General features: G+C 34.9%; 1 protein-coding gene across 1 annotated transcript in view; it reads right to left on the bottom strand.

Moving 5' to 3' along the window:
- Window positions 1-25,734, bottom strand: part of MAN2A1 (mannosidase alpha class 2A member 1) — a 184,949-nt gene that overhangs the window by 62,520 nt on the left and 96,695 nt on the right. Inside the window, exons 10-12 of the mRNA XM_003826756.5 lie at window positions 23,030-23,212; window positions 18,913-19,027; window positions 18,434-18,501 (exon numbers count right to left, since the gene is read on the bottom strand). Coding sequence (XP_003826804.2) covers window positions 18,434-18,501; window positions 18,913-19,027; window positions 23,030-23,212 — 366 coding nt within the window. The remainder of the gene's footprint in view (window positions 1-18,433; window positions 18,502-18,912; window positions 19,028-23,029; window positions 23,213-25,734) is intronic.

Here is a 25,734-nt window from a genome sequence, read left to right as displayed (position 1 = left end):
GTTGCCAGGTGGAGAAAGAACTTAAGGGGTGAAGGCTCAAAGCAGGAAGACGAAGTAGATAGCTTCAAGTTGATAGCTTAGGCAGGAAAGGTGAAGACAGATAGATCCATTTTTCCACTGGAAATTTAAAAATCAGATTTCCAGGTATGATAGGGAGCATAATGACCCCAAGATGTCCATGTCCTAATTCCATGACCTATGAATGCTACCTTATATGGCAGAAAAGACTTTGCAGATGTGATTAAATTACAGCTCACGGTATGGGGAGCTCATTCGGGGCTGTCTAGGTGGGCCCAATGTATTGACAAGGGTCCTTATTAGAGGGACGATCCAACAGAGAAGAAGACTATGTGACAACAGAACCAAGTGGATGGGATATACAAGGAAGGGGCCACAGGCCAAGGAATGCAGGTCATCTCTAGAAAAGGAAAAGGCGAAGAAATGATTCTCCCCTCAGAGCCGCCAGAAGGAACCAGCCCTACCAATATTTTGTTAATCCAGTGAAAATGGTCTTGAACTTCTGACCCCCAAAACTGTAAGATAATAAATTTGTGTGTATTTTTTAGTAGAATTAAGTTTGTTGGTAATTTATTATAGCAGCAACAGGAAACTAATATACCAGGTTACACTATTCCTGTTGAAAATGAGGACTAACTTCCAGTTTCATACCACCAAGGATATATAAAAGAAAATCCTGAGTCCTGGAAAACAGGATGGAGGTGGGCAAAAAGTAACAAGCAAGAAGAGCTTGGGGTCCTTGGAACTGGGACCAAGCAAAGATTAAATGAAGTGGGTCTAGCCCTTTGCCCTCTCTCCTGTATTCACAAGGGAAAAATTTTAAATGATGGTTTCTGGAAGCTACTAGCTGGTTAAGTAACAAATATGGCCTGCTCTTACAAGAAAAAAAAATTCAACGCTAAGGTACAGAACACTCTTTCAGCAATAAAAATTAGAATTTTACTTGGATATAGTAGTACATAAATGCTACCCTATCTTCCTAATATATGAAAGTTTATTTCACACCTTTCTCTATATTTAGGAGAAATCATTCTTAAAATCATGGACAAAATATTATGAGCTTATCATCCCATGGAGAGCCATTTGTCCAAGGAAAAGATTCAAAAGGAAGGTAAACAAGCATGCTGCATATGTGATCAAATGCAAATATAAAGTTGTCCTTCACAAAACAGTATGACCACAGTACCTAAAATTGCTGTTGGCAACTAAGTGATTGCTGCACATACCTTATTCTCCTCAAATGCAAGAATTCCACAAAATATTACTAATAAACTTTTAGTTTCTAAACTAAGAATGGCAAGGAAAGTATGATATTATTAAGTAAATATTCTAGAAAGCTCTATGTTAGAAAATATTACTGGGGCAGACAGTTATGTTTGTTTATAATACTAACAGACAAAGCAGTAAGTCAAATATAAAACTGTATTAAAGGAATACTTTTGCTATATTTAAGTAAATGACTTAGCTCGTAGCAGAGTTTTTCAGATGTTATGGTAATCTTAGCAACTATGATGATAATAATACCAACAGCTAGCACTTAATTAGCCTTAAAACAGTGCTGAGCAGTTACTTTACAAGCCTATTTTACAGAAGCATAGAATGGTTCTGTATCCTACTCATGGTTATGTAGCCATTGAAATGGTACAGCCAGGACTCAAACTCAATCCGTCAGGCAGTCAGAGACAGGGAAGGTGACCTGCTGTCTCCCTTCAGTGGGTAAGGCAGTCAGGGTGCACGTGCTAGAAGCACTGATGCAGCAACTAGAGCACTCAGAATCCCATTACCCTCCCCCTGCCTCTCTGAACAGAGCCTTATCAGACTGCTCTATATTCACCCCAGCAGAGAACCTTCACTCCAAAGCCTCCCTACCTGCAGTGGCAGGAATGGGGTAAAGGAGTTTTCCTGGAGGTGAGGATTAGGCTACTTCCCCTGGTTGCTATGATGACAACACAAGCAGTTGTTTCACTACCCAGTTCTGAATTTCTGTAAGAGGTGGTAAAAAGAAAATTTGCTACATAATAGGTCTTCATTTTGGAATACTGGAGATATTTTGGAAGACAGATTATCTTATGTCCCAGTTACTGGAAACACTTGGTTATTGTCCACAGTAGTTTCTTCCTCAAAACTTCCTTTCCTGGTGTTTATCCCAATGAATGCTTTATAAATGATTAATACTTAGACAAGAAAACCAAATGTTAACTGGATGTGACCTCGGGGATTACCTATTAATACCCGCCAAATATAGAGAGCAAATGAAACTGAAGTTCCAAAAATATGAGCTGGTTAGTGACAGAGATGGGGCTAGAATCAGTCCTCTGACTCTCATGCAAGGCTCCCTTCACAACCCTGTGCTCCGGAAATTCCAGGCATCTGACAGTGAGATCTGCCTAGAGCTCAATGGCATGGAAAGAACAGAGTTGGTATCAATGTCCACAGAATTTGTAGTTGCAAATGCAATTTAAACTACAAATGAAAATGTTAACCCTCAAAAGTAGAACTACAAATTTCAGGAACTTTTCACAATGCAAAAAGCATTTCTAAGACCATAAATGTAACCGAAGCAGAATAAATATGTGGACTTACAATTTTTGTAAAGAAAAGATTGAAAAATTTTACAACTATTTCCAGTACACAACAGAAAATAGTAAAGTCAATAAAAGAATAAATATTCCAAGTATTCTAAAACTTTTGATAATAAAGCAACAAAAACAAACACAAATTGTATATAATTTGGCTGACCCCAAGAGTCTTGTCACCAATTAAGTTGCTTTCTCTGAGAGAGTTTTGCTTCAAACAAAAATACCATCTGTTTTACCTAAAACATTAAGATGTTCTATTTCCTTGTCAAATCAGAAATCACATCTGTAGCCATTTTCTGAAAAGACAGCAAAAGACATTATATTTATGGGTGACTGCATAAGGAATGATGTTCAATCAAAATGTAATTTTCATCTACTGGAAGAAAATTCATTTCTCCAATGAATATAACTCTGTAACTTTGGAAGAACACATAGTACATAAACAACCTAATTTTCACAAATAAAAAGGACCTTAAAAAGTTAACACAGTAAAATAAGACTGTTTTGTTGTTAAGGACAGAAATGGCAAAGATGTTTGTATTCACTGTCTATATCTGTGTTGACAAATGAAATCTATCCTGTGTGAGGTTTCCAGGTGAACAGAGGAGAAAACAACAAATTTTTACTAGTGCTACATCTCTTCACATTAGTAAGCCATCATATGACTGGTAAAAAATATGAAAACAATAAAACACAAACCACTTTCTACTTTCAAAGTATTTTTAGAAACAATATTGGTCCTAGGAAAGACTCCCTACTATACAACCCAATGAACCGATTAAAGATACAAAACACTAGAGAAAACATCACTCACAGTGAATGCAAACACAATGTCACAAGGGATAAAAGAACACATTTCAAAGAAAAACACACAAGCCAACCAACTACCTGTAATATTCTGAGTATATATTAAGTACCTACAACAAATCTGAAACCCAGGTATGTTTCAGTTTGAAAAGTAACGCGATTTCACATACAATTGTCTTGCCTAAAAAAAATAAAAATTTTAAAAAAAGCGCTACTCTCTGAATAAGGATGAAATAAATAAGTCCAAAGGCTCTATTTAAAATGTTTCTTTTACCACAAAGTTGTGAAGTGTTCTGAAGTCCAAGATGGGCTTGAAGCCCTCCCTGACTTTTTCAGGATCAGGATACCTTCACTAAAATCCTTTTCCTTGTTCCTCTTGTTGTGCACGCTTTATTAATCTGCATTTAGAAGGAAAAAAAATCTAGTTCAGAAGAGTGGAAGACTTTGAAATATGCCACATCACTTTAGTCTATGTTCTGAACTGCTTTGGGTTAATAATTAGCTTTATGTTACTATTTCAGAAGACATGATGGACACTGGGAGGAAAAGAAGTGGAAAGTGGACAGAGAACTAAGTTTGCAAGAAACTGAAAACAATAAGCTACTGAAGGAATCTCACGTAACCATCAATTACTTCCACCCCAATAGAAATCATTTTTAAAAAATCACTCATACTCCAGATATTTAGTTTACTTTAACATTTTCACAGTACTTTATACAACTTCAAGTGTTGGTGCTACAGCAATAGCAAAACAGAATCATTCAAAATTTATATTATCTAGCAAACACACCAAAACTAACACCAGCTATTCTTTGACACCACCTCGTCTTCTTTTCAAAGTTTTTCTTCAGTTACATACAGTTATGTATTTCCAAATATCTTAACTAGAAATTATTATAATCCTTTATCCATTATACATGGTACTTTCCATGACAATTCTGCCCTCATATTTTAATATATCAAAATATCTCATCATAATTCTATATATATGAGCACCTGTTTTTCCTCCCCATCATTTGCATTTTCTGATTATGGTCCTTGATGGATGAAGATGCTATTTATAAGAAACAAGCAAAATAAGTTTAATCTCACCACACAAAACACACAATTAAAACACACTTTGCAAACTGAATTCACTGTATAATAATCTGACAATAAACTAGAACCATGCAATTAGTTAATTAAGAAAGTTTGACTTAAAATATAAACAAAATCAATTAAAACACAGACTAACCAGGCAATTTAGCAGGTGGTCTCAGAACATTAAGCTACTCTGCCTTTATTTTTCAAGAAATAAAAATAAAAAATATAACTTTAAATGCAATCTATCTGTTTAATTACTTTCACAAATAAAATCTAAAAGAATTTTGTACCTAAAAACAAAATCATAGCAGACTAAATAATAAGGGCCTGGTAAGGAGGATTCTTTTAAAGTTCATGTGAAATTGAAGAAAAGAATGATTTAAAATCCTATGCTGTTAAAGCACTAAGGCAAATCCCACACTGCATATCACTTAAAAATCAATGTGTGAGACTGGTAATAGCCTAATGACAAACACTTTTCTTCGAACTTCTAAATGACAGTAAAAATATATATTTAATTATATTGTATTAGGTAGCCTATCATAAACTTTAAACTGCCTGATGCAAGAATTGCAAAAAGCATTATTTTAGGAGATGCAAGAATAGAATGATAAATCTTTTGAAAAAATGAATTCAGATGATGAGGGAAGCTTGAAGTATAATTAGGAAGCTACAACACTCAGTAAAGTCAAGGAATGAATTCTCGCAAAGAAAAAAAAAGTCAACACCTAAATACCTACATGTTTAGAGAATGTGGTACAAAAGGGTGAAAAGCACTGCTCAGCTAGCAAAGATTTCTTAAGAGACAGACATTTTTGAACAGATTTTTGAAATGATGGGAATCAGAACAAAGAAAAGCTGAGGCACCCAAGTATGGATGATAGTAACAATCAATGCCATTTAGAAGAGTCAAAATGGTTTCTGCTATAATGCATCTTTTTAGGAAGCTTGCTAATTATTTTAAGCAATTTCATAATTCTCCCAAACCAATACTCTACAGAACTACAATCTCTAAACTGTGAAATCCAAAAAGCTCTGAAAAAATCAAAAGCTTTTTTATAACTCATTTGGTAGTAAATCTAAACAGAACTGACATGAAGCTTTATAGAATCTTTATTTTTTGATCGGAACATTCAGAAATTTCAAAGGAGACTGTGCAATAATATGCCACATATGCACAGTACTTTCCTAAAATTAAAAAGAATTCTGAACCCTCACATACATCTACCCCTGAAGATTTCAGGTAAGGCACTGAGGGTTTGTCTTATGGGCAGTCTAACAGTATAGTATAAATCACAGGTCACTTAGAAAAGAGACCTTGCCTGTGTAGGTTCTGAGCAAGAAAGAATCAAGAAGAAATGAAAGAGGCAAGAAAATATGAACACATACCAGTACAGTGCTGCCCAAGACAGAAATACAAAGTAAATCTGTCACTGAATGAATGAATGTATGAATCAAAGAATAAGGAACTATATTTTAACATAGGCCCACATAGTCCTACAAATAAACAGGAAATGTTTAAGAATAAATATTCTATTTTCTTAATATTTAAATAACCCAAATCTCAATTGTATATATATGCTCTTATTTTATGAGCTTTTCTTTATCTCTTTAAATTTTTAATTTTGCAGCATCTAATTATGTTTTGGTTTTAGAATATGTAGAAAATTTTTCAGTTTCATTGTGTTTGGTATGATTTTCCTAACTGATAAGTCTTGAGAACATGTTTTAAAGACATTTTTAACAACCATTACTGATTTATTCAGTACAGACCTGCTCCTAGAGTATTCAGAACACAACTCCAGTCCCTGAGCCGAAGTGGGCAAGGAAGAGTAGCTGACAGAAAATCTGGTAGCTGCTTTTTGATCTAGTTAATGAATCTAATTTGCAGATGCTGCTCCTTCCTACCCAACAACCATTATCTCTTTCTCCTTTATTGATAGAAAGCCAATTTTATTTAGGATGGCAACAGTCATAGCTTAAAAAACAAAATCAAAATGAACAACAAAAAAAACCTGCTTCCCCATGCTAGATGCAGACATGCGGCACAGTTCTGGACAATGACATTTAATTAGAATTCCAGTATGTGGAAATTCTGAGAAAGTTACTGAGTCCCCAGTTTATCCCAACTGCCATGACCTTCCTCCTTTGCTCATCCCTCTTTCTGGACGAAACACAGATGTAATGTATGTAGAAGCAGGAACCATCCTGAGTTCATAAGAACAAGAGCCACAGGCTAACAGTGGTAGAGCTAACAGGTAAAAGCAGTCCGGACCTTTGACGACACCATGGAACCCATCATGAGCCCTAACTACCTACCTTGAAACTTGTCCATAAGAATAATAAAAGGCTTTCTTCAGAAGCCATTGTAATAAGGTTTCTGTTGTATGCAGTTCAGTGCAATACAAAATGAAACACTATACATACAAGAAGTCATATTGGGTAACAAAGGAAAGCCAACAAGTACAAAAAACTTCACCTTTAAAGAAGAAAACAATGAATGCGAGATGATTCTAAATCAAAACTTTTCCCATAAGGGTTCATCACTATGGATAAATTATTTAATTGCCTAATGATTACATGACTTTTTTCTCATAATTTTCACTCTCTCCACCTCCAATTTTTAGTTATTAGTTTAGCAAACACCTCCTATGTACCAAGCACTTCTTCCATATTTCACTCAACCATTCACAACTTCAATTCAAACAAGTCATCTTCATTTACTCCATAAAACTTGAAAACACAGATTTCATAAAAACTTAAGTTAAAATCTCAGAATTTACCAGCCCTATGTTCTCTATTACAAAAAGAAATGCTAATTTAGGCATCTTTTAAAAATCTTTCTATATAACTTACACATGTAGAATATTTGACCAATTCATTATTACTGATAAACATTTAAGTCTTTTAAAATACTTGTTCACATGATAAACAAAGCTGAAATGCACGTCCTTGTCCAGAGTGCTCTCCACCTCCATATCTGATTATTTCTGCAGGACAGATTCCCTCTAGTGCAATTCCTAGCTCAAATGCTACTAGCAGTAGGTCATTTTCCTTAAAGATTTGCTAGGCACCATTTTGGAATGATGAACAAGACCAACCCATACCTGCAAGAGGTTTATAGCAAGTCTCTTCAGAGGACTATTATGCAGGCAGTTAGTGGGTAAACACAGTCCCATGGAGTCATATGAGAACACTACCTAGCTTCAAGGATCTCAACCAAATTTCCAGAGGATGTAAGATGTAACATCTAAGCTGAGTTCTAAAAGACAATCAGAAATTTATCAGGCAAATGGTGTATGTGTGCATGTGCATGTCTGTGTGTGTGCACATTCGGGTGCATCTAGAGGTGAAGTCTGAGGTTTTTTTTTTTTTTTTGAGACAAGAGTCTCACTCTGTTGCCCTGGCTGGAGTGCAGTGGTGCAATCTTGACTCACTGTAACCTCCACCTCCCCGGTTCAAGCAATTCTCCTGCCTCAGTCTCCCAAGTAGCAGGGATTACAAGTGCATGCTACCACTCCCGGCTAATTTTTGTATTTTCTGTAGAGGTAGGGTTTCACCATGTTGGCCAGGCTGGTCTCAAACTCCTGACCTCAGGGGATCCACCCACCTCGGCCTCCCAAAGTGCTGGGATTATAGGCGTAAGTCACCATGCCCGGCCAAGATTGGAGATTTTGTGTTGTGATTTGGTTCTTTTGCTTTTTTTTTTTTTTTTTTTTTTTTGAGACGGAGTTTTGCTCTTGTTGCCCAGGCTGGAGTGCCATGGTGCAACCTCGGCTCACCACAACCTCCACCTCATGGGTTCAAGTGATTCTCCTGCTTCAGCCTCCCAAGTAGCTGGGATTGCAGGCATGCGCCACCATGCCCAGCTAATTTTGTATTTTTAATAGAGATGGGGTTTCTCCATATTGGTCAGGCTGGTCTCAAACTCCTGACCTCAGGTGATCTGCCCACCTTGGCCTCCCAAAGTGCTGGGATTACAGGCATGAGCCACTGCGCCTGGCCTGCTTTTTTGTTTTTTTTAACCCCCCAGGTAGTAAAGATGTAGAGGTAATATAACAAAAAATGGAGTGCCCAAGAATTGATAGTTCTCTGAATTGTTGTGTTCTGAATAGAGTCATTGTGGGGCTGGAGCACATAGTGCAGACTGAGCTGATGCAAGAGATGAAGCGAGAGACAAAAATGCAGGCACACAAGCCACGTTAAAGAGTCCAGAGTTTATCCTTAGGGTAATGGAAAAAAGAAGGGTTTTGAGCGAAGTTACATCATTGCTAATATTAGTTAAGTGCCTGCTAAGCGCTAGGTCCCATACTATGAAGTTCATACACATAACCATATTTAACCCCGCCAACAAATGTGTGAGGCAGGGACATCTGTCACAGGGTTATTACCATCACCCAGTGGAGGGACAGTAGCAGTCTGAAGCAGGGTAGTAGCATGGAAGATGAACAGGACAAATTTGAGACACATTTAAAAAACAGAATGAGGCTGGGTGCGATGGCTCACACCTGTAATCCCAGCACTTTTGGAGGCTGAGGTGGGCGGATTATGAGGTCAGGAGATAGAGACCATCCTGACTAACACGGTGAAACCCCGTCTCTACTAAAAATACAACAACAACAAAAAAAATTGGCCCAGTGTGGTGGCGGGTGCCTGTAGTCCCAGCTACTCAGGAGGCTGAGGCAGGAGAATGGTGTGAACCTGGGAGGCGGAGCTTGCAGTAAGCCGAGATTGTGCCACTGCACTCCAGCCTGGGCGACAGAGCGATACTCCATCTCAAAAACAAAACAAAACAAAACAAACAAACAAAACACAGAATGAAAAGGTCTAGCATGTGTTTCGATACGAGTTGAAAGTAAAAAAGACAAGATGATCAGGGTAGCCCCATAATTTATTGTCCAAACTAATTTTGAGAGTGAAAGAGGCTAATAGTGAAAAAACTGTCATATCTGGTCACTCTAAAATTGAAAGAGCTTGGGACCACAGAACAGGTTCAAGCAGGGAAGAGGAGTTCCGTTTTAAACACGGTGAAATGGAGCTGCTAATGGGCCATCCCAAGAGAGCTATCCACTTGGCCGGTGGGTCTAGAACTTAGGAGACTTTTCTCAGCAGAGACAGATGTTTGAGGAGTTAACAGTACACTGATAGTAAGTGAAGGCAATGGAATAGGAAATATCACTCTCACCAGAAGTTGGTATTTTTTAAATCTTCTTGAAGAAAAACTATTATTTAGGATCTCCTATATGCTCCTGCCTCTCCACCTATTTCAGGCATTAATATAACCTGAAGCTGCAGATCCATGGTGCTGTTAAATTCTATCAAAACTAAATGGACACTTCTACCTTTAGTTTGACAATAAAATTGACAATAATGATTTAGATTTCACTATGTCTAATTGTTTCCAATGCCTTTTTAATTCTTCATTTTTAATTGTTAATTTTAATTCATCTATCAGTCAGCTGAACTGACCTCATCAAGAAATTTTTTAAATTTCTTTTTAAAAATATGGGAAGTGTGCCTGTGGTATAAGTGTTTTCATATCTGAAAATGTCTCTCTACTACCTTCACATATGAAAGATAACTTTGAGTATAAAATGATTTCAAAACTTCATAGTCTTCCTGTCTAAGTCAGTCTAGCGTTTGTTCTATATTATACAATATAGTCTTTCTGCCTGGGCACTTTTTTAATATGTCCTTTTTCCTTTTAATTGAACTAAGTTACCATGGTGTACTCGGGGTGGCTCTTTTTTCATTTTTATTACCCAGCACTTATCCCTCTTCATCTATAAAGGGAGGCCTTTTCAGCTCAGAAAACTTTTCATCAATTATATCTTTGATCATTGCCTCTGCTGTATTTTTTCCTAAAGTTTTTTAATTCTTTTGTTGGAATCTTGTCCTCCATACCGATCATCATCTTCCTTCTCATTGTTGGCATTTGTCTTCCTTTTGTCTACATTCTTAAAAAAGTATCTCATGGACTTTTTTTTCACATCCATACCCTCTTTCGGTGTCAGCTTTACTCTTCAGCATCACTAGTGAAGATGGTCTGTTATTGCCACTCCAACAATCTCTCCTTATCTCACTCCTCTCCTCTTCCAAATATTTTCATTTTCATTTTTTGTCATCTTTTTGTTTCAGTGTTTCACCTTGTTTCATATTTCTCAGAGATTATAACTCAAAACTTTTTGAGAGTTCCAGGTCCTCTTTTTTAAAAAAATTTTCATCTGGTCTCTGTAATAAATCATTTTAATAAGTAAGCTACACTTCTGAGTCTTCATGCTGCACCCTATTTTTTAATCAGTCTGTAGAGCTTTTTCACAGCTCTCCTATGACAACCTTTCAATCACTTATCCTCAAAGAAGTAGACATTTACCTAGACTCTGTGTTTGCTAAAACTACCCTTGGTCCTTTTTATTTTGATATTAGCTGAAGTCCTTCTCTAACGTAGTTAGTTTATTTGACAAATATTTGTTGAACACCTACTGTGTGCCAGGTATTTGCCAGGGGATGCAAAAGCAAACAAGCTCTCTACCCTCATGGAGCTGCTAGTCTACCAAGGGAGACACACAATAAGGAATAAATGACATGGCCAGTTTGTTAATAATGTCATGAAGGATGTAAAGAGGATTCAGTGATGGAGAAAAAGAGTGGGTGAATAATAGGCTCGCATGCATGGATCCAGCCTGATCGCAAGTTTCCAAAAGGTTAATATCCAAGGTGGCTGTGCCTGATTGGTATTCAGTCTTCTATACCAGCTCTGATTCTGAACAAAGGGAAGGCTTCTTTCTTCAACAAAGAATATCACAGTATTCTTCTGACCCATGCCACCACCAACAGCAATTTCCTTGAGCGGACTTTCCTAGCTCAATGATCTATCGTAAGTTCCCTTGTTCCTGCCTACTTTATTTCTGGCAGATTTAGTCTCCAAATTGATTGCAAAATATGGACACAGTGGAAGCCCTTTCATCAATGTGATCAAGGCTGGCAATAGATCTATTAACAGAAAGAGTTAAAGTTGAGCTGAAAATAAAAGTTAAAGTAGAAGATCATTATGATACGTATGTGTTATTCTTAATATTTTACTTTACCATGAAATATATACATGTATCATATTCAAAATATGCAAATCCTTTGACTATGGAACCAGCAATTGGAGTTGTCATATTTTCTGCATAACCAAACATGTGATAATCTTCTGTGGTTCCAAGCTTAGGTTTCTCTAAAGTATAGCAAGAACTTAAACTCAAAAATGTTAAGAAAATCTGAGTGCAGCCGGCTTCTATATTTTTATGATTTCTTCCCAAATCTTTTGCAGTCATCTCGCCAATATTTATCAGTGACTCACCTTTGCTGAATATTTCCAAAGTCCTCAACTTCATAAAAAAGGGTTTTTACGTAATTCAACAGCGTAATAAAATGGTTTATGAGAAAAAAATAACAACAACTTGCTTAGGAATAAATAACTGATGCATGATAATCACACAACTGAAAGACTGGAGGGAGGGAAGTACATTGGCCTGCTAGCTAACAGCCTGTTAGCTACAAGGCCACATTACCATGGGCACTGAAAAGGAATGAAGAGTGTCAGTTGATCTACTTGGCCAATTAAATGAAGATTGGTCAACAGAGACCTTAGGCAGGGAGGAAGAAGAGAAAAAAAAGAAAAGCTACCTAACTTCCTAATAGCCTCAAAAGTAGCACTCTTCCAATAGAAAAATATTTGTTCACTTTTCTAGTTGATATAATACCAGAATTTCAAAGCCTTGGGGGTAGACATTATGAAAAGGAAAAGGAATCATTCTCCATACTTGCTTTAAAAGACATGCAGGTTGCTTTTATTTCTAACTGCTTATCATTAATCAGCAAGTAATTGCATTTTTCAGACCAGTTCTATCAGCTTTGTAGTTTGTGGACATCTTAGATTGTGATAATACACTGACTGTCAAGCCAAGGTTTTGGTATTCCTACAACTGTTCATCATCTTCTACATTTTCATATGAGCTTTAATGGGAAACTAAGAGTCAGTTTCATGGTCTCTAGTCAGCCATCACGTAAACTGGAAGTGTCAACTATTTTTTTAATATAATAGATGTTATTTAATTTCAGTCAATGTGAGGTTGAAACAGTATGTCAGGAATTAATACTCATCATTCCTGATGTCATAAAATAAATAGAAATGCTAAGGGTGGGAGGGACTGGAACAAAGGTGGAGCCTTTTCTCCTCATTTCCTCCCCAAGAGACCTTTATATTTTCTTGAAAAATTAGGCAAAATGTAATCCTGTGATGACTGAATTGGAATGGCAAACACCAAATAAGATTATTTTGTATTGCTACCAAGCCATGACTGCTCCAACACTAGTACCAACCACTAGTCAATGCAAATAATTTTTAACATAAAATTAACTAACGTAGCATCTTGCAGGTACCTTGAATTCCTTAAGAAACTTTTGGTTATTTACATAATATAACATATTCCATTCAGTCTTTTGGATAAAGCATCCTTTCTGAAAACACTCCAGTAGACTATAGACAAGATGAAAAGTGCTTCTGGATAATCAGGGAACTAGCCAACCTATACCTTGAAAAAAATCAGAGTTAACACATAACAGAGACAGAACATAGGTGAAAACATACAAATACCTTTTACAAGCAATATATGTTTAAACAGAAAAGCATCCTAGAGGACAGTTTATAAACTCATCCTTCAAATCCAATAAAATTCATAAATACACTGTACTATTAATGCCTAGATACAACTAAACTAGACTGGAATACAGAATAGCTTAGTTTTTATGTGTTTAAGAGTCTCTACGACCATCAGTTACTAATTCCCTCATCAAAAGAAAAGTTCAAAACAGCTTTATTTAAAAGGTAAAAATATCTCAGCTTTTCTCAAAATAACAGAAGCTGGAGAGGGTCCAGGATGTCAAATCCTGTATTCTATTATTGCCTTGAATTCTTTAGGATAATTAAAAAATATAGCCAACCAGTTTCAAGAAAGAAAACCTTTAATCTTACTGACTTTTTACACTCATTTTTCTGTTAACTAATGGAAAGACATTTCTATATACTAGTTTTCTAGTACATGTCAAGGTTTAAGCTTAAACCATCATAATCCATGAGCTATTAAGGACAGTTCCTGGACTAATTATCGCAGCTAACACTTCCATCTCCTCCACAGTTGAGCACAAAGTGCGCTCCCTCTGTACACTGACAGCTCTTTCACCAGACTCACTTCTCAGACTAGAGCCGCCTTGGTTCAAGTCATGGAATCTCACTTCCGCCGTTAAGCTCCAAATGCCTCTATCAAATAATGCTGCCACAATCTGAGTGGTCAGAATTCTATTTTCCTAGAAATTCCATTTCCAAACAATAAAAATAAGGTTGCGAGCTTGGCTTCTTCATTTAAAACTTATGTGTAAACAACTGGTAGAGATATTAGATATTTTCTAAGACACATTCTTACTTGGTATAAAAATATATTGATAACATAAGAAAAGAAAAAAGCTAGCCTTGAATCCCATTAAACTAATAGATAATTAGTGCCAGAAGAATTGTTTACAATAACCATATTAAAAATACAAAATGTAGAATCAGGCTATGTTGATCATAACAATAAGTCTTACATATAAAAACCAATCTGATAAAGCCAATTCATTCAGCTATTTGGAACTATCTTTTATATCCATCCATTCTGAACAGCCACCCAATATCCAATCTTAACAAAGTTAACTCTGTAAGAATGCAATGATGCTGAGATGCAATCTGAAATTTTTCAGTTCTCATGGTATAAAACTAAAATCTTAAATGGACAGTTATACAAATTCCAAGGTTTATTGAATTATGGTTTATCTTTATTTGTAATGGTCTTAAAGTTTACTTAGAAGCACTCTGGCACCCAACCTCCAAATATGAGACCAAAGAACTACCTGAGGAGAATATATACCAGGATACCACATTTTCACATAGAATGTGAACCATGTTCTTCTATGCATATCTGGTGTCTGAAGCTTAATATTCTCTTCAGTCAATATTTAAATGTATTTCAATGAATCTGTAATTATTCTTGCTATGTTGCATATAATACCACAGGCATGATGCTAGAAATAATCAAAGAAATAATTCCTACTCTCAAGGAGTTTACAATCTACTGTGATTAACTTTAAATAATTATACTGGAAGAAACAAGCCAGCATTAACTGCCAGCCATATGAGTGACCCATTTTGGCCTGATCTAGGTAGAAATTTGGGGCTAATAGCATAATGGGATGAGACTTTGGACATCCTAGGAGGTGGGTGAGGTTACTCCTTACATGAAAGGTATGTGAACTGAGGTAGCCTATAAGTGAACTGTGATAGCTAGTCTCCGAAGATGACTACCATCATTCCCACTGCTTCCTATACATGCTCCTCACATCAGGAAATGGAGAGTAATTCCCTCCCCTTGAATCTTGGCTAACCTTAATGACTTCCTTGACCAATAGAATGTAATGAAAATGGCCTTCTAGGACTTCCAAAGCTAGGTCTTAAGAAGTCTTGCTGTTTCTACCCAGAAAACTCACTTTTGAGACTTTCAATCTTAAAACACTCCCCCTTGGAACCAGCCACTATGGTTAGAGAAGCCCAAGTCGTATGGAGAGGCCATGTGTAAGTACTGGCAGCTAACAGCTCCAACTGAACCCTCAGCCAACAGGGAGCACTAACTTTCAGCAATGTAAATGAGCCCTCCTGCACACTGAGCCCAGTCAAATCTTTGGGGAACTCCAGTCCCAATCTCCAATTGCCTGCAACGGTATGAGAGACCCCAAGCAAGAACTGACCAGCAGTTCTACAAAAACGTGGGAAATATAATAAATTGTATTTAAGACATTAAGTTTTAGATTAGTTTGTTAGGCAATAGTCTACTAAAACATTTGACCATCAGGTCAGACTTTCCTCAATAGGTAAGAAGTACCTAGAGAATGTTGAATTTAGAAGTGACTTTCTCAGAGCTCTGTTTTTGGCTAGATTCCTCTGATAACTTCATGTAATAAATAAGGGGCATAGGAAATTGAAGACAAAAGGGTAAGAAGCTGTTGAAGTAATTCAAGCACGAAGTATGGCTTAGAACCAAAAAGTAACAGGAAAAGAGAAGATGCATTTCACAGATGAGAAAAAAAAGACTCTCCAAGTGATGAAATTTAAGGAATAATAAAAGGTAGAGGTCAAAGTAGGTTCTGGGATTTCAGAACCTAGATAACTAAAAAGATAACAATACTTTTAATCAAGACTGGCATCCAAAAGGAAAGCATGTATGGAGAAAATCAGAGGAACTTAAATTATTGGTGCTGGGAGGTCATCCAGGGAGAACCATTAAACAAGCCAATGGCAATGGGTTATGGGAGGGCTTTTCTTTTTATATCTTAGTTGATATTCTGAAGTATCTGTTTTCTACACAAAAACTATGAATCCACACATGATATAGCTCACATAACTGTGTGAACTAAATTAGGCATATCAACATGTACTAATGTCACTTTAAACAGATCTTGGACTACTTTTTAAATACTTACAAAGTTATGTTAGGTTTATTGCTATAACTAATATTGCCAACAGCATGATCAAATTTATGTGTATTATTTATATTCTATGGGTTTAAGTTAGTATTTCTCAATCTTTTTTACATTATCACCTCCCTAAGGACTCTTTTTAGACATTTACTAATCACCCACATACAATTTTAATGCCACACACAAACTGTTTACCTGTTATGTACTATATCTGTGCTTTATATATTAAAAAGAGTAAGATTTTCTTCAAATCCCCAAAAACCAATTTTCACTCTCTTGGAAAAAATATCTCCCCCATCGAGAATGCATGGTTTATTTAGAGAGATAATTTGTTACTCAAACAGGAACTGTGTCTATAACTAAAAAAAAGCCAACCCTTACAACATTAAAGAAGACTCATGAAGAATATGCCAAAGACTCACAGCCACACCTCTAAGGCTTCCAATTTAAAAACTGAAAAGGGCAATTATTTTACTTTCAGTACCTGCTAAATAAAACAATCAAATTCTTCCATTTTAAAGGCCACTATCATTCCTTCATTGTTCATCTATTTTTACTGAGAGATCAGTAACTAAAATAATTTGCAGCTATCAAGTAAAATATAGATTTTAAAACCTAAAATCTAAGAAGCCCTAACCTATAAAATGGATAATAAGCATAAAAACAAATAAGAATCTGCCAATCAGAAGTATTCCTAATTTACCAACCTACAGAAATAGGAAGTCAATATTTGATAAAAACGAACTGTAAAGAAGTAATAGGAAGATAAACACTATACTATTTAAATAAAAACTATTTAAAAAGAAATATCAAAAAGCAATCATTTTACTAATAGCCCCCGAAATTCCATTTATGTTTACCTGTAGTTAAAACTCCTCAATATGAAAGCTTAAAAATATTTTTCTCTTTCATTAATATACTATATTTCCTAACTTTCTTCTTCTGGCATTAGAAAGGCAAAATTATCAATTATTGTTTGCTAAGGCAAAGACAGTGAAGGAAGGAGATAAACTAAAGGGAACATCTTTTCTTCTGACCTATTATGGTTCCAGCCCTGCCTCACCGCACCCAGCATAAGAGCACCCAGGGATGGGGCACAAATCACTTATATCAGCATATATTATTCTTATAACCAGCAAAAACAAAGATCTTCCGCCACCAAAATATAAAAAGAAAGAAAAGTTAATATATGAGAGAACAATGCCTAAAGCCAAATAGATTTACTAATGCCAGAGTTTACTAGGAACACAATATTTAAGGACCAGGCATATAACCCCAAATGCATCAAAACATAACTTATTTTAAGACAAAGAAAACATTTTGTAATTTCATAAGAAATATTTCTTTCAGTGTCATTATCCTTTCATCCTAACTATGACCTGGCAATCTGAAAGCTCCTAAGGCTTCTGCCGTGTTACAGAGAACATTAGTATTACTAAAATAAAAAAACTTATTATCTCGTTCTAAGGAATAAGCTGTATACACCTTATGTCTCTACTTACTAAAGAAATTTAGACAACTAAGACTTTAGTCTATGCTTAACAAAAAGTCTCAACTTTACTAGCAACTATAAATTCTTTTTACATTCATTCCATTTATTTTTAAATAATTTTAATAAAATATATTTAGTTGAAATAATGAATTACTCTTTGAAATTATTGTTTTATCCTATAATTGGCAAGAGGGGGTACTAAATATCTTGATTCTGACAGTTAATGGTTATATTACAAAAAATAACCACTGTGTGCCTGGGTCAACTGGGAAATGACCAACAAATATTTGGTTATTAAAGACAGATACCTTGCTGTTTAAAGAAATACCAATAAAACATAATGCATTTCTTTATAATTATTAGGTAGCCATCAATTAAATGCCCTGGTTTAAGGTCACTGAACACCCTTCCCATTTACTTTAGCATAAATTAATAGTGCTAAAACAAGGCTGTTTCACCAGCAAAATGACAGTTATCTAATAAACAATTTACAGTAGAAACCTTGATCTTCCAATAATAATAAAGTTTCTTCTTTCATATAAAAATAGGATCAGGGATTAATGAAAACAAGGTAGTTAAATGAAAGGTTAATCAAGAAAGGATATAATCTGAAATTAATTTTAGAGATAAGAAAATGTTTTATAAGCTATATATTTATCATGCTGTACCTTATATCTGTGAGAAATATTGTTATAATAATTTATTCAGCAGTCAATGTACTAAGCACTGTGTTAGCTATTGGCACTGAGCATAACACAGTCATGAAAGAAAATCCATTTTTTAGGAGTTTTTTAATTAATAAATTGATTGCCTCAAAATATATGCTAACTAAAAACCAGAACCATAAAACCAAAAAATATTAAGCCAGAAAGTGGTAAACATTTGTAAGAAATTATGAATTTACCTTGGCTCCGCACTCAGCCTTATTATATTTTTTTGTGGCAGAGAATCTTGTGATTTTTGTTTCAAATCCTATAAAAATGAACAGTAATTTTTTAATTTTACTTAACACTCCATGGACTCATCCTGAAACCAGAAGACCATTCAAATTCAAGTTTAGCAGGAATAGATTAAGGACTTATAAAAAGTTAAATATCAAGGGGTTTCTAATTAAAGCCAAGCAAAACAACTAATTATAATGCCCCAGTTGCCTTACTAACATCTTAATAGTATTCTAAAACCCTATATATTTCACATACTTTGAAATATTTATAGAAAAGATGAACATACAGGTAATTTATATTAAGTGATAAAAATTCTTTCAAATAATGTACAAAAAATTATATTTCAATGTCTTTTTTCATTAAGCTTCTCATCCTCTTTGCTAATGCAAGAACAATGGAATTACACATTTTTATGATGACCATAGATGAAATCACTAACCATCTCCAGGAAGGTATCAGAAGAGTAAGAGTCGTATGTGAGTTTGTCCTTCAAAATAAGAAGAAATGCAGAATTTCCAATTATCTTCTCCAAAACCATTAATGAATGAAAAAGTCTGTAAATCAAAAATTTTATTAGTCTGAGAAACAATTTAAAAATCTGCATACAATATTTTCAGTTTCATTACTAATAGCCAAACCACCAGTATCTTCATCTTGTATTCAAAGTGAAACCTATAATGAATCTATGACAAACCTGCTCTTTTTTCCCCTAGAACTAAGTACATCAGAAGATATAACTGACAAGAATCCATTTAAAACCGAAAGCTTTCTGGACACACCTGAAACACATAAACATAATCAACCTATGTATACTTTCTATGAATATCGCACCAAATAATAATATCCAGTAGGATCACCCCAATAACTTTGAAGCATTCTATCAAAAAAACAATGATTTGCTACTTTAGAAAAAGCTCTAACAAGGGTTTTAACAATGAATAAAAACATGAGATAATTCAGCTCACAAGAAAATTCAATTAGTATACAAGTCATACCCCAAGAATTAAAATAGATGTTTTGTTTAATTTAGTTTCATGTTCTTGTTCAAGAGAACCAGAACAAGAGTTTTTGACAGATGTGAATAATGAAATTGTCTTTATCCCTGTTAAATTTTTTGGTCACTGAAATTACTAACTATATTCAAATTGTATTTTTATGTCTAAGGAATCAAAAGTCTACTGATTCCAGACCAATTCTGAAATACATCCGCTACTGCTGAAGCACTACTCATGGAAAAAGAACTTGCTTGAAGATTTTTTTTTTTTTCCTAATTCAGTTATGTTTCTTGAAGGCTCTACAGACCAGGCATCCATAGGCAAATTCATATTGGAGAAGTACGTAGAAACTCCTCGCTAATCACGTTTTCAATTATATTATTTTTTCCAATACAGAAAGCAACTTTGGATCTATGCCTTAAAGACATTTTTGTTGTCATGCAACAACAACAACAAAACCTATAAAAGAAGTTAACTTCTTTTTTGCAGAGCATTAATATTTCCTTCAGAGATGTAAGTGATCATGATCAATGTTAATTAAATACATTTACATGGCAAATCTATAATTTTAATGCTAAAATCTTATGGATTTGAGTTCATGCCATAATCTAACTAAACTTCCCAATATATTCAAATGTTTTCCTAGACAGCATTAAGTGTTTTCACCATACTAAAACACCATACGAATATGGTTCAGTTATGACAGCAAGACCCTCAATCTAAGTGCCTTTCTATTGTCTACAGGGCTATCTTTATTAGGCAGCCTGAATCTGCAGAGTGAAAGTCATGTTCTCCACCACCTAAAACCAGATGTATTAAAGAGTCCTAATTAAACTGAGTGAAAGCCAGGATCAGTGTCTGCATCCTAAAGGCACACATGCAGCCTTCTCATAAGATGAGTACTAAAGACTACAGTATATCACTCCCTAAATGTTTTCTCAGGATGTATAGAGCTGCTTTGTTTAAAACAAAACAAAATGAAACACAGTACATTTGGGAAACATTGGGTAAAACAAAATTCTAAACGTTTCAACATTTCATTAATACAGGATTTTTTTCAGGGCCTCTAATTTCCAAACATGCACTTATCCTATTAATACGGAATACGGTTCGGGAAAAATCACTTGGGAATCACAGTTTCTTAGTTTGCTGTTATGGTTGTTGTATTAAGGAGATGTTAGCATGTCTGCCACTATATAGTTTGTCTACATTTTAGGACCCTCACGCTCACCCTGTGTTCCGTTTTCTCCCACCTACCTTAATTACAGTTAGGAATAATTAGCGGAATTCTAAAACATTTCTCTAAATGACCTCATTACCATTTCTTCTTCCCTTCTACATAAGCCACATTATCTATTAATACTTTTAAGCTGACTATTACAAACATTGTCCCAATCTAATTCATTTTTTTCATGCCATGATTAGAATTAATCTCCAAATATGCCATGATGTATTCTTGCTTTCCAGTTTATAACTATATACACATTCGATCTATTGTTGACAGCATGCTCTCAGATTCCCCCTACTATGGCAGAGGAGAAAGAAGGGCCTGAATGCCTGATGACACTGCAGAGCTGCCATACCAGAACCAGTTGTCTACAGATTTTTTTCATATGACATAAAAATAAGCAGGACAGGATTTATTCTGTTTCTGGTTGCTATTACTCGCAGCCAAATGCACCCCTAATTCATAAACTTGTTCACAGCGATATTTCTGCCAAATTTGAATGAATAGTAGTCATCAGTCCAAGTTCAAGAGAACACCCAATACTAACTACCTCTTTGTTAATAATTCTCTAACTTGTGTTTTGAAATTTCATCCTTAAAATGTCTGTGCTAATGACCTGGTAATTGTTTATGACTTTTCAATGAAGTGTGAAGTACTTACATAGCAAATTTACAAATGCCAAGTACAGTTTGAGACTTACTACCTTTTTTTCTCTAACACTCAATTCTACACGGGGAAGTTTTTATAAGCTAAAAGCAACACAAAACATATGGAGGAACCAATGATAGCTCTTCCAGACAGGTCAAGATACAAAAAATCTTCTGTAGCCAAAGCTCAATGACCTATAAGCAAATCTCTTTCGATATGACAGCCAGAGACAGCAAGTGGGCGGTGTAGGAAAATGACTTTTCTATGTCCTCTTAGGAGCTCTACCCTGGTCTGATTCTAAGCAGTCTCACTTTTAAACTCTCAACAAACCAAGCAGGCCAGGAGCAGGTAAGAAGGAAAAATGGAGGATCTGACCTTACTTTCAAAAATGGTTTCTGTGGGAGAAATACCATCTTTATCATCTAACGAGGGTTTTCTACTTTAACCCCAGATCAACCTCGACAGGTGGGTGTCAAATATATTTGCCATTAAAAAATGGAGAAGATATTCAAGATACTACTTTGAATGCATTTTTTAAGGACTGAAATCAACTAATGAAAACCCAAGAATATCTTTTTCCCCCAATATCTAGAAAGCCAGTCAAAATATTGTAACTAAAAATTTAATTAACATTTACTACAATTAGTAATATAAGTCGTGAGTCAATTTTTTAACATTGATTTTATGTGTTGTATACGCTTTTCTCATCAAGGAGTAGTAATAAGGATATTCACTTTTAAAATCTATTCTTTAAGAAAATCACAGTATATTTTAAATGACTTTAAAATGTTATCAAAGCACAACACTGCTGATAAACAGTATCAGGAAGAACAGTCTAAACTACAGTAAATAAAATAGTCAAAACTCCTTCCCCAACCTAGGAATGCCCCCTGCACTGATCCTAATGAATGAATGGTCATCCAAAGGCTGGCATGAGGATAGAGAACTCCCTACTACAAAAGGTAAGATTTCTTCCCCATTATTAGGAAGCTCTGTTTGCCAAGTCCTCTGTTATCTCAGACCATGCCTATACTCATTGTTTCAAAGTCTTTAATATAGAAATAACTTAGCTTCTACTCCCTTGCCCATCTGACAGCCCTTCAATGAGTTAAAGATGGCTTTGATACCAACACCCAGGTCATCCTTTCTCATTCCCAATGGCTTATATCATCCACATATGATAAGGTTTATAGGTCTTTTTCCTTCCTGGCTATGCTTCTCAGCTTATTATGTCAATATGCCTCTTAAAAAAAAAAAAGAAGTATACAAGAACAATTGGATATGAAATAGGATGAGATTAAACTGACATACAATGAAGTAGGAATCTTTATCTCTCTACATTATAACTATGTTTTTTATTTGATGCCAAGTCCTTGGTCAAGAAGATAACTCCAGTCTCCACACTGTTATTTAGAAGAAAATAAGATCAGCTTTAAACAGTAGTAATAATATTTTACTACCCAATTTGCAGAAATGCATTGCAATAAAAAGTTGGTGCAGCTGGGACTCTGTCAACAGATTTCTTAATATTTGAATATCAGTGCTGTTTTGATACAGTAATACTTATGAGGGATATCATTGTTAATGTGGTTTGATATACACTAACAACTTCACCAAAAGATATAATCTTATTACCCAAAATTTTAATGATTTTTTTAAAGATGATTTTTCTATAATTAGATTACCTGGTACCATAATCCACAACCACCCAGTCTTTTGCAGTTCCTGTGATAGCATCATGATGTTGAAACAGTCCCAAATTCCTTCTGGCTTCTGTCAGTGCCGTGTAAAGTGATGATGAGAGAAATTTATTTATCTTGTATTTGTGAGCTTGTCTCAGGGCGAAATAGTAAAGAATTTCAGCAGCCCTAATTGCATAAAAGTCATATTTTTATTTTAAAACAAACACTTTAGCTTATAATCTAAAACATGTGACATTGATACTTTCCAAATTTTTTAATCCATAATTACAGTACAAGCAATTTATGAAAAAGATATTGGTAATAATAGCTCATATAAAACAACCAATGTATCCCGTATAACACATTTACGTTCTCAATCATCAAAGAATACCATGTCTACACTGGTATCAGGAGTCCTTGTTCTAGATGATCCTGAAAAAGAAGCCAGAACCTGTTGGCAGCAAGACAGGCTTATTTATGAATAGCACAGTGAAAAAAATCTGAAAAATTGGATAAATTTCTCTGTCCTTTCTTCTCTCCAAGAGCAACACACACATAGACCATGAACATCACCAGAATATCATTTACTCTCACATATACACATTAAGAGAAATGAGAAAGAAAGGCATGGTCGGTGAGTGGGACACTCAGAGGAGAGGAGAGGCAGAAAATAATGGCCCAAGAATAGTTCAGGGGAAAGGGTTAGTTTCAGTTTTGAATGATAACATATAACAAATATAGAGAATTTAACAATACAAACTGAAAGATGATAAACAGGATGTCAGCTGGGCATGGTGGCTTATGCCTGTAATCCTAGCATCTTGGGAGACCAAGGCAGGAAAATCACTTGAACCCAGGAGTTCCAAGACCAGCCTGGACAACATAGAGAGACTCTATCTTAGCCAGGTGTAGTGACATGCACCTATAGTCCTAACTACTCAGGAGGCTGAGGTGGGAGGTTCACTTGAGCCCAGGAGTTTGAGGCCGCAGTGAACTAGGATCACACTACTACACTCCAGCCTGGGCAACAGAGCAAGACTCTGTCTCTTAAAAAAAAAAAAATGTCCTTTGTAGTATATTTTAAAGGAAAAAACCTTCAGTCTAAGAAGAACATGGGGGCTATAATTTCCACCTTTTATGTTTTTTCATCAGAGGATATGGCTCAAGATAAGTTTTTCTTAAAAACTTATTTAAAAGGAGACATGGCTTGATGAAGTAAAAAGTATAAGAAGGTTCTATACACGAAACATGTTTTAAGGACAATGCAGACAGAATCAAGGCAACTTGAAAATGTTATCAAGATTCAGAAAAGAGGAGACACTAGAAATACTTTTTTTGTTTGTAAAATGATGCATTTCTCTAAACTGTAGAAATAATCAAAGGAGAGTAAACAATCTCCACTTTAAAATTCTAATCCTTCCAAAAATCATGATGTAACAATCACTAAGCTTGAATTAACTAAATTGTGTATCTATGTTAACGTATATCCATGGCAAATATTCCTGGTTTTAAAAGGAGTACATATGCATATCCAGACACCCTAAAATGTTAAAAAGAAGATTTGGGATATATTGTCTTCCCTATACTTTTATATTTTATCCACATTTTACAAATGAGCAGAGAGACGAAATATTACTATTTTCAGACAAACTTATGTATAAATAAATACATTTGGAAAGTCACAACTATTGTATGGTTTTTTGGTTTGTTTTAATGCAGCAGGATTTTCCAAATATATTACTAGCAGTAACCACAATGCCTTGAATATGTTCAATAAATTAAGATAAACCAATATTCTTTTTGCCACTAAAAAATACTTGGCACTTAAAAATCACTAATTCAGTGGTCCAAAACGATCTCCACATTATTGAGAATATAACCCACTTTATAACAGAAAAGTTTAAAATAGTATAAGAGATAACTGGTTGATATTCTGTAGGGTAAGAATGGATAGTCACTATAATATGTAAACATTATTTTAAATTTAATAAGATATATTCCATTACCTCAAGCAGTTATTTCTTTGTAAGAAACATTCCAATTCTACTTTTAGTTATTTTGAAACACATAAATGATGAATATACAAATTACGATTTGATTATATACTGTATGCTTATATCAAAATATCACATGTACTCCATAAATATGTACAACTAATATGTATCTATAATAATGAAAATAATTTTTTTAAATGAGACATTTTTCTGGCATATTACAAGTAACAGTAAAAGGTTAGGCTTTTGAAATAGTATTTAATAGCAGCACAATATTAACAATAAAAAAACACTACCATATAAAAATACAACTCTTAAATTCATAATTTTTAATAAAAAGCCTTTCCAAAATGTAATCAATGTCCACTAGTATATAAAAGATGGTAAGTACAATCTAACTCAAACATCAAGATTCATCATGAAAATGAATTACTTTACTGGTCTATACATAGAGAAAACTTTGGGAGCCTCTGGAGTAGTTTTAACTTTATCAACAATCAGCCTCCGTTAGTTACTTAGGACCATGCTCTCCAATATGGTAGCCATAGCCACACATGGCTATTGACATTTAAATTAATTAAAATTAAATGGGCACATTTCAAGTGCTCAATAGTCACATGTACCTAATGACTACCATATTGGACAGTGCAGAAATAGAACCTATCACTATAGAACATTCTATCAGTGATTGAAAGTTCTCCTGGATAGTGTCAG

The sequence above is a fragment of the Pan paniscus genome, chromosome 4 (assembly GCF_029289425.2).
Source record: "Pan paniscus chromosome 4, NHGRI_mPanPan1-v2.0_pri, whole genome shotgun sequence".
In the NCBI taxonomy this organism is placed as follows: Eukaryota; Metazoa; Chordata; class Mammalia; order Primates; family Hominidae; genus Pan; species Pan paniscus.
This window is presented reverse-complemented; position numbering and strand designations above follow the sequence as displayed.